The sequence below is a fragment of the Colias philodice genome, chromosome 17 (genome assembly GCF_061535455.1).
Source record: "Colias philodice isolate Cphi_HAF_F1 chromosome 17, ilColPhil1 Martin Lab GWU primary, whole genome shotgun sequence".
Taxonomy (NCBI): domain Eukaryota; kingdom Metazoa; phylum Arthropoda; class Insecta; order Lepidoptera; family Pieridae; genus Colias; species Colias philodice.
In genome coordinates this window covers 8,919,428-8,930,266 of record NC_143102.1, presented here as the reverse complement: position 1 = coordinate 8,930,266, position 10,839 = coordinate 8,919,428, and the positions used below count along the sequence as shown (strand labels likewise).

General features: G+C 32.4%; 1 protein-coding gene across 1 annotated transcript; it reads left to right on the top strand.

The window, feature by feature from the left end:
- The first annotated feature begins 2,120 nt into the window (after nucleotides 1-2,120).
- Nucleotides 2,121-10,041, top strand: Faa (fumarylacetoacetate hydrolase). Its single transcript, XM_089705835.1, has 9 exons — nucleotides 2,121-2,349; nucleotides 5,434-5,541; nucleotides 5,986-6,110; nucleotides 6,266-6,406; nucleotides 6,662-6,759; nucleotides 7,300-7,455; nucleotides 7,770-7,976; nucleotides 8,350-8,498; nucleotides 9,767-10,041. Exons 1-9 carry the CDS (start codon nucleotides 2,266-2,268, stop codon nucleotides 9,968-9,970), a joined length of 1,272 nt encoding a protein of 423 aa, XP_089561961.1. The 5' UTR covers nucleotides 2,121-2,265; the 3' UTR covers nucleotides 9,971-10,041.
- Nucleotides 10,042-10,839: the final 798 nt, after the last annotated feature.

Below are 10,839 nucleotides of genomic sequence, written 5' to 3'. Positions count from 1 at the left end.
GTAATAAATTTATATTGTATATCATACATAGTATAGATTAATATATCTAATATGGAATTGAAAAGTTAGTTTGTAATAAGTGCTCCACTAAAAAGTAACAAATAATTAGAATAAAGTCGCGCATTTAGACGCAGGCAGGTTTTCTTTAAATTAATAAATTAACTTTCGTGTTTTAGATTGCATTTAACATTATGTAGTACCTATCAGTAGGCAATATTTTGTATGTTATTTATTAGCGAGATTATGTGCTGGGAACCGTATCTTTTAGTGTCTTTCTAAAAAGTAGCTTCATAGTTATGTATTAAATGTTGAATTTTGCACGCCTCATAAGCGAAGCGTTGAGGTGGGTACTACTGTCACTTCGCGCAAAACATCTGATTTTTCAAACTTAAAATGTCTTTATGTATCATACATTGCACTTGTAAGATAATACATACACACACATATTAAGAAAAAACACTATTTTTAACGTTCATGATATTTTTGATGTCATTTTTGTTATTTAAACTAGTTAAAAAACAGTTTAAAAAAGTTCTGTCTTGGACGTCCGTGTGTCTGTATGTGCGGATCCTTTTTCTTGTTAACACGATAGCGACCGAAATACTTTACTAATCGAGTCTTTTTTTTTCTCTTACGCTTGAGTATGCTCAGGAATAGAACCCTTTCATTTTTCAGGGTCTGATTCGATGTGGTTTAATTGTTATTAAATAAACAAAAATAATAATTAATAAATAATTATTAAAAAAAAATTATGAGGCGTGCACTTTTGGATTTTCCAAACTATTAGATATTGTAGTCTTTTCCAAACTAGCCTAGTACGTTTATTATTTTATGACATCTTTGCAATCTCGTATTATTTTGCTGTAAAAATTCGCTCGCAACAATGTGTTGACTGTTGATCAATTCAGATTTAAAATATGAATCACCTTTTTTTCTGCTATAATTTAAGATATTGAAAACATTTTAATCTAGCTTAGAATAATGCTGCCTCATCATCATTTTCGTCTACAATTACTATATACATAGCGCTGCAAAATTCAGTAACGTAACACGAAATAAAGTCCCAGGGAAATGAATAATGTGGCCCAAATAAGAACGTTTCTGTTCGATTAAAATATCTTTAGAATACTTTTTTCAAATCTAACGGTTTAAGTATTTCATTTTGCAAAACTTTAATATCAAATTTAAATACAGACATTATTGCATAACTTAGAATTTAGATTATTAACTCGTTTGAAATTTGTATGACCTATGACATACATTCACAACATGGCGCCGAATAGATCCTATTGTTAGTTGGATCGCATGTTATTCCCATATACTGCAGGCTTGTGTTTCCAGGCAGTCTCGGACTCTCTCGTCAGCATCAAGACGAAGGAACGGCTTGCCACTCAGCCGGTACTCAGTAAGGTTAACTTCCAATTGTAAATAATTGCTATAGAGTGTACTGTTATGTTATATGTGTTTGTAAATTGTAATAAACGTTTGTGGAGAGAAATTTGTTTTATTTTATAGTTTCTAATACCTAAGCATCCCATAAAAACAATAAGTAGGTAACATGGACCAATAAGAGTAGGTATATATTGGTCCATGGTAGTTAGGTAGTTAATTTATTTATTTAAGTATAAATTTTACGATATCTCAAAAATAAAAAAGAAAAATGTGTCAGGAATTTCAAAAAATTACTGACATTTTTTTTTATCTTCGGGTTAACTTTTTGATTTGGAGGAAGTAAGTATATATTTTGCTTTGTGAGTATTAGTTAAAAATTGTTTTCGCGTTCACTATGTGCACTATTCTGCTGCTCAATACAATTTTGAAGTCTTCTAGGAACTACTTACTACACTGTCTATAATATAAATTTATGAATAATTATTTTAGCAAAATCATGAGTTTTAGCTGTAGGTAAATAACGGAGGAATCCGGAACGAACTTAAAATCGTAACAACATTGACCCCAATTATGTTCATATACCTACTTAGCCTTAAAAAATATAACAAAGATGTGTAACTCTTCGGTAAGAAAATAAAAGTTGTTTATAAAGATAGTAATGCGGTTCGCCGCTGATATCGCTCATTGACCGACCTTGAGCGGTGCCAGAGTACAATATAATGTCATACCACGACTTGCTATAGTATGGAACTCAACCGGCAAGCGCGTAAACAAGTTTAGACTTATTTACATACACATAAATTGAAACAAGTTTATTAGTAGGATTAAATCCACTATTCTGGAGACGATCTTGGAAAATAGACGTATCTTAAAATGAAATCGTTCATAGAATATTCGTCGGACACTGATTTTCCCATTGAAAACTTGCCTTACGGTGTTTTCACTTCACCTAAAAATGTAAGTACCAAAATTGACAATATTTTGAATTCAAAATTTGATTGAGTAATTATTTTAGGCTGCATATCATTAAGTAAGTTCCTATAACCTTAAGGACGCTGTCACAAATCTGCGTTACTCAAATTTAGGTATCTAACGACGTAACTTTGTTCGCGGCAATATCACGCTCACGTAAACATAGCGCATTCCATTTTATAGACCATCTTCATACTTGATATTATTTTTAATTTTTGATATTATGTATTTTTATTGAAATTGATTCCAGAAGATTACTAGGAACTTTAAAAATTCATTTTGTTACTTTTATTAGTAGGTACGATCCTAATAAGTATGTTAGTATATTCAAACAACTTAAAAAAGTGTGACTATTTTACATCATTATTTCATTGAATAATAATCTATGAATTGTATACAATATCAAAGCTTTTTAAGAAATGGAGAATTATTATCATACATATGATGTTACCGGCACTGTATTAAATCCGGCATTGTATACAATTCTTAGTAAATGTATGTTATTCCGAAAAATAGTCGGAATGAAATAAATTATAGGTATTCGTCACATAACACATTACCTAGGATACTCTTAAATCTGAACTTTTCCTACGTAGCAAACACATTTGCAAGTGTGGGTAGTTTTTGGGGTAGCTATTAACCAATATGGGGTCAAAACTAAAATCCAAGATGGCGCCGACGAAAATTTTACATCTTTTCGTCATGGGTGTCATTTTCAAGGTTTTGGAGTAGCTCTTAACAAATATGAGGTCAAAACTAAAATCCAAGATGGCGCCGACGAAAATTTGACTTTTTTCGTGATGGGTGTCATTTTCATGGTTTTTGGGGTAGCTATTAACGAATATGAGGTTAAAACCAAAATCCAAGATGGCGCCGACGAAAATTTGACTTTTTTCGTGATGGGTGTCATTTTCATGGTTTGTGGGGTAGCTATTAACGAATATGAGGTTAAAACCAAAATCCAAGATGGCGCCGACGAAAATTTGACATCTTTTCGTCATAGGTGTAATTTTCTTAATAATAAAGAAGTAAACTAAAATAAAATAACAAAGATTTTCGTCGGCGCCATCTTGGATTTTATTTTTGACCTCATATTGGTTAATAGCTACCCCAAAAACCAAGAAAATGACACCCATGACGAAAATATGTCAAATTTTCACCGGCGCCATCTTGGATTTTAGTTCTGACCTCATATTGCGTAATATCCACCCCAAAAATCATGAAAATGACACCCATCACGGAATGATGTAAAATTTTCGTCGGCGCCATCTTGGATTTTATTTTTGACCTCATATTGGTTAATAGCTACCCCAAAAACCATGAAAATGACACCCATGACGAAAAGATGTAAAATTTTCGTCGGCGCCATCTTGGATTTTAGTTTTGACCTCATATTAGTTAATAGCTACCCCAAAAACCATGAAAATGACACCCATGACGAAAAGATGTAAAATTTTCGTCGGCGCCATCTTGGATTTTAGTTTTGACCTCATATTAGTTAATAGCTACCCTAAAAACCATGAAAATGACACCCATGACGAAAAGATGTAAAATTTTCGTCGGCGCCATCTTGGATTTTATTTTTGACCTCATATTGGTTAATAGCTACCCCAAAAACCATGAAAATGACACCCATGACGAAAAGATGGCAAATTTTCGTCGGCGCCATCTTGGATTTTATTTTTGACCTCATATTGGTTAATAGCTACCCCAAAAACCATGAAAATGACACCCATGACGAAAAGATGTAAAATTTTCGTCGGCGCCATCTTGGATTTTAGTTTTGACCTCATATTAGTTAATAGCTACCCCAAAAACCATGAAAATGACACCCATGATGAAAAGATGTAAAATTTTCGTCGGCGCCATCTTGGATTTTATTTTTGACCTCATATTGGTTAATAGCTACCCCAAAAACCATGAAAATGACACCCATGACGAAAAGATGGCAAATTTTCGTCGGCGCCATTTTGGATTTAAGTTTTGTCAAATTGCTTTACCCCACCAATCCGTTCAACAACCCATAAAAAAAGAGGATCTCAGTCAACATAATTTTTAAAACATAATTTTAAATTACAAATAATTGGAATATGAAACTTATACAGTTTACTCTTATAAAGTATCAAATATTTCAAATCACGAAAACGACAGTATACGCACAATAATCTTTTTCTAATTCGTTTTTATTTTTGGGACGAGGAGCGATACACCCGTCCTTCCAAGAGCGCTTCTGAGCGCGGTCTGACGACCCGCGAGAGCAAAATGTATGAAGAAATCGACAAGTATTTTTAATTTAGCTTATAATTGAAATAAAATTTTGATTTAGATACAAAAAAATTATCACAATCTATAAAGGACTATATATCCCTCAATAATTTATAGGTAAGAAGATAGATTAGGCTTTTAATTTTCTTAAAATTGTACCGTTTTAGACCCCATTTTTTTGCATTTTATGCGATCATTGTGCTGGGAAAATCGTATTTCAGTGACAATTTTGTATGACGTCGTACAATTTTTATTAGATGATCGTAGAACTGAATATATTATCTTTAAATTAAGATATTACTTTGTTCTCACGTGTAAGTGCTTTGAGTTAAAATTGTACCGTAAAATAGCGGTTTTTGTTCAAAATCTGTTATAGCACCCTTAAACCTATTAATACCAAGCTATTAGGTACCTAATTCAATGATACCTATACAAGTAGCCTAGGTTCTAAAAACGAAAATGAAATATATAGTTAAATGGTTCAAGTTAATTCATCTTCAAAACTATGAATATCAAAGTAAATAGCGATAAATCACAGATATATAAACATTACTTATATTTGGATGTCTGTGCGATAAATCATGTCCAATCGTTATCTTATCGTAAAACACTTGACTTCATGGAATAGAATAAATAATAATATCTGACAGTATGAAACCCGGCAAATTCAAATCTATCAAACTGATTTCAAAAGGTTACTTATTTTCTACTAAATTATCTGGAATCTAATTAATTCTTGAATTTTATGAAATTGTTGCCTGTGTGAAATGTTTTTCTTTATCATTTTAAATATTAAATTTACAGGAACAAAAACACATTGGAGTTGCGATTGGGGACTGGATACTTGATCTTAATGTTATATCACACTTATTTAATGGGAACCTGCTAAGAGACAAACAACATGTTTTTAAGGTAATATTGTAGGTGTGTAAACTAGTTATGGTAATTATCATAGTAGAATATAAACAGGCGCCCGGTGATTGTTTTTAATTAAAATGCAAGTATTGTAATTGAATATTATGTGGTGTATACTACATACCTAGGTCTTAGTTAATTAAGTTCAAAGAGAATCAAAAATTAATAATTTCTCTTTGCTTTTGCATTTGTTTTACTTAATTAAATCTAGTGAAAGCGATAAAATTTTGTTTAGACTCGAAAAACATGGCAATGGCTATCGCTAAATGTATTTAATTTTTTTTATCCGAACCTTTCATACAAGATTCCTCTCTCATCCTCCAGAAATTCTAAATTGGGAACGATCCACATAGTACGTTTATGTCCTAAAAGCTCTAAAAGAAAATAAAATTACTTACCTAAGTAATTCATTTTTTTTAAATTACAATTTTAAAATGACAGGAAGAAAAGCTAAACCCATTTATGGGTCTAACAAAAGCACACTGGACTGAAGCAAGAAGCACTATACAGAATCTCTTAGATGTAACCAATCCTACATTACAAAATGATAGTCAACTACGAGAGAGGTAAATAATGTTTTTTTTTATTCTTAAAAGCGAATTCAGCCAACTTTCGTGTAGTTAAATTAATTTATAACTGAAAAACGCAACTTAGAATTCACATGATAAAAAATTTTTCTTTTTTCTGTTTTTTTGACATATTGAAATTAATAAATTCGCAGGGCGTTCGTCAAACAGAGTGAAGCTAAAATGCATGTACCAGCAGAGATTGGCGACTACACAGACTTCTATTCTTCCATCCACCACGCCACAAATGTTGGCATCATGTTCAGAAGCAAAGAGAACGCACTTATGCCGAATTGGTAATTTTTTTTTTTCATAAAACTTTTGATTAACTTATTCACTATGCTATCAATCAGTATGTGCCATCAGTACATATGTGGAATCTACGAAAAATACAGACTTAGTTACTTTTGCAAATTAAAAGTAGGTATATACTACCTGCTGACAATTTTCAAATTGTTGAAAAAACTAAATCTGTTTTCTTTGTATTATTTCCTTCGTTTACTTGAACACTGTTGTCTATAGATTTTATCTCTTACTTTATTAATTTCCAGGAAATACATACCAGTTGGATACCACGGTCGTTCAAGCTCCATCGTAATTTCCGGGACACCAATCGCCAGACCTTATGGACAAACTCTACCCGTGGAAGGTTTGTTTTCCAAGAAACCTGTATTTCTTCTCGAGTTTATTTCATTCTATTTCTATCTGTTTCTGAATTCTGAGTTAGGTATATAGATATATACTCACAAAATATTATAAAAAAATAAAAATTGAATAAATTACTTAGTAACATCAGAAATAATTGGTCACGACATTTCATTCAAATTTATTACGATTTATTTATTTATTTAACTCAAACTCAATAAATAAATGATTTATTCAATTAGACTTCTTCTAGAAGCATTTATGAATCGTCATATTACTTACTTATTTTTAACATTTACCCCATATTATGGGTAAATTTTTTACATTATCAGATATTTGCCTACTTCAAATACATTTAATTCTAGCGCTCTCCACATTCCGTGATGATTAATGGTACTACAAATAATTCCTCTATTTAATATATTAATTATATTAATTACTAACATTAATACTTAGGTTTATTTTTTACTAACAAATGGATCTGCGACATCCGAATTTTTGATGCTAAAAATACTAAAAATAAATAAATAAATATTATCTTCAGGCGCAGCCCCGCACTTCGGTCCATGCAGGCTCATGGACTTCGAGTTAGAAATGGCCGTGTTCGTTGGCGGACCACCCACGGAGTTGGGACAGAGAGTTGTCGCTAAAGACGCTGAAGATCATATCTTTGGATTTGCTCTTATGAATGATTGGAGTGGTGCGTTGATTTTAGTTTTACGAATTTAATATAGTCGGTTAAGCATATATGTATTTACAGTATAACAAGTTCAGTATTTAATATAACATGACTATAGTAGTATCAAATGTCGCGCTTTCTATTTACAAACGAAATAAATTAGACCAAGTCAAACGTTGATTATTGTTCAATCTTACTGTGTAAAATAGAAATAAAAATCCTCAAAATACACCTACATCAACCTATTACATATTTTTCTTATCGTTAGATTTTGAATAGCGGACAGAACTTCAAAATTTCGTCAATTGATCAAAAAAATAATCTCTATTTAACAGCACGAGACATCCAAAAGTGGGAGTACGTGCCTCTAGGGCCTTTCACAGCAAAGAACCTTGGTACCAGCATCTCCCCCTGGATAGTGACTGTGGACGCTCTCAAGCCCTACGTAGTTGAGAACTACCCGCAAGACCCAGAACCTTTCCCGTACTTGAAACACGACGATAACTTCAACTTTGATATCAAGCTTGAAGTCGATTTGATCAGTAAGTTTTATTTACCTTAAATCTTTTATATGCATGTTTTATCTATCTAAACACCCGTTTATCCCAAACGCTAAGATTATAATCTTAGTTTAAAACGTCCTGTTTTTTCGCTGCCTTATGGCGAATTTTGTAAATAGACGAAGCGTTTCGAGCCTTGTAGTTTCTTATTAAATCAATAACTAATATTCCGGTGAATTTTTAACTCATCAACACAATATTTAGTTGCATGAATGATTCAGTTATAAATCAATTTCAAAATTTATAAACAAAATTAAAATAACGAATTCTTTAAATATTCATAATACAAATGTAATTTCCACAATCACTACATAGCATAGGAATAACAAAAATTAACATTTATGTAAAATTCTAGCGGAGAAATCCCCAGTAGTATCTACAATATGCAGATCTAACTACCGCTTCCTGTACTGGACGGCGAAGCAGCAGCTGGCGCAACAAACTGTGACCGGCTGCAACCTGCGTCCTGGTGATTTGCTGGGCTCTGGCACTATTAGTGGAGATGTGAGTGAAATGCCGTATCTAGTTTATTACTGATCTTTGACGAAATGCTCATAGAATAATTTTCTGTTGTCTATGGTTAAGTAGCTAGAGTCTGTCAAGCGAGTCGAGTCCACAACCCTTTTACTGATTTCTTATAATGGCAATACTATGATCTGTCAAACAGATTGTCATAAATTCAGTTGTAACCTCGTAATAATCCGGTTATTGTTGAGTTTTTTAATGTTATAATGCCGAAACCTATTAAAAGTAGTGTCAGGAGCTTGTTGTTTACAATGATTAATAAATATAATCATGTACAGAGTGAATCTGACGACGTATTATCGCAAAAACGACGACTTTTGGATGAAATCGTTTCAACATCAGGTAGGTTGGCAACAACGTGTTGATACTTTTAGCACAATTGTCTAACTTTTTTTATTTTACTGTGATGTGATCACGATTTCCGTTTTGGTTTAGATCCAGACGACGTGTTCATGATCTTGAAACTTACTGGGGCATCTTTAAGTGAAAACTACTATAAAAATAGTTTTGTTTTTTTCAGCCACCTTGGATGATGAATTAATAAAAAGCACAATTCATAATAATTAAGTTAAGCAAGTCATAGCCATAGAAGACAATAAAAAAATGAAAGCTGAAACAGACTATCTGACAAAAATTGCTGCTATGACAGGTTACTTTCATCATTTCTGTGCGTAATGATGATACTGACAGTGATTTTTCATATGAAGGCATTGAATTTCTTGATTCTGATTTTAGTTCTGATTGTGACAAATAAATACTTACATTGAAATGCTTTTTTTTATTTATTTCAAATATGTTTTTTTTTTTATCAAAAATTCAAGTATCAATAAGTTTTCAGCGTGCTATATCAGTGTTGACACCTAAAAGATTTTTGAATTTGCCGCCTTTTTCATGGGACTAGACTCGCTTGACAGACTCTATATGAAAATTTCTAGCCAGTAACACAATTTTTAAATAGGATGTATATTATGCAATTATTTTGTATATTACTACAACAATTTCAGGGCTAAAAGTTAATCCAATTACGAGCATTCGTATTGTATTTTTAAAGTGAAACTTTTATTACATCGTCTCAAACTTTTTGGTCTGTGTAGCGCATGTCGCGTGTATCGCACGTGTGTGACATGCCGGCACGCGACATGCGCTACACAAAGCAGTGTTCGGAACCGTTCGAACAGTTTCACTTTTACCGTGGTTTCATAAAACCACACAACATTTTTTTATCATTCATTATCCTTTTTTCACAGACTTCCGATTCATACGGCAGCATGTTGGAGCTAAGTTGGAAAGGCACAAAGCCGTTACGTTTAAAAACAGGCGAAGAAAGAAAATTCTTACAAGATGGCGACACTGTGGTTCTTCGCGGTTATTGTGTCAATGAAAGTGGACTTCGCATTGGTTTTGGCAAATGCGAGGGAAAATTACGTCCCGCTTTACCTTTTAACCTTTAAAGCATAATAAATCAAACCATTGTGTACCTACTGTTTTCGTTATTATCAAAATAAATTTATATGATTAATTATTTGTCTTTTATTTGACCTCTACTAATTAGAAAGTATTATTTATAGGGCGAATAGAATATCATTCCATGTCAGCGTAGTCATAATTCAGTGCGTTTAATTTAAAATTTTGTTTTTATGAGTACGCGTCTATTAGCTCCAACTTAGATAAACTCATCACTCATATAATTATTGTAATGTCACCAATCCTTGGGAGTACAAAGTTGAGTCGAGTCTAACATAAAACACACAGATGATGGCGGTTAACCTACTAAAAACGTGTTAAAAACCGCAACAAACTCCGTTACGTAGTTTGATCTAGGCACACATAGGGACCACATTATACTCCTTGATAGGGACAGACCACGACAGACAGTCGGCGAGAGCCGAGAAGTGATCTTGTTTTATACTATGAACTATGAAGTAAGTGAAAGACCCGCTACGGCTCCACCTGGGAACTTTCTGTTTATCAACATTTTAAAAGTTATCTTATACAGGTGGAGAAAAATCGAACATAATATTCACGTGTCCAATGTCGAATATTATTATATCTCGAATCCTGTGCTCGAATCGAATACCGATGGACTTATATTAAACGTCATATATTATATTTTCTCAACTGAAATTGATTCCAAAATGTTCATTCATTACGTTACCCTCTTTAGATATATAAAGCAAAAGTTTTATAAGAAAAATAAGCATTTACTCGTGTGGCTAGTCGTGTGCGGTTAAATTATAAAAATTATTTTATTATTATTTTTAGTGTTGGTAATTTCTTATTTTTAAATGACAAGTTATTGACAATGTGTCAAAGTCAAGCA

Coding starts and splice junctions, on each gene's coding strand:
- Faa (XM_089705835.1), top strand. CDS start 2,266: ATGAAATCGTTCATAGAATATTCGTCGGACACTGATTTTCCCATTGAA. Junction 2,350..5,433: donor TTTTCACTTCACCTAAAAAT/GTAAGTACCAAA, acceptor TTAAATTTACAG/GAACAAAAACACATTGGAGT. Junction 7,977..8,349: donor GCTTGAAGTCGATTTGATCA/GTAAGTTTTATT, acceptor GTAAAATTCTAG/CGGAGAAATCCCCAGTAGTA.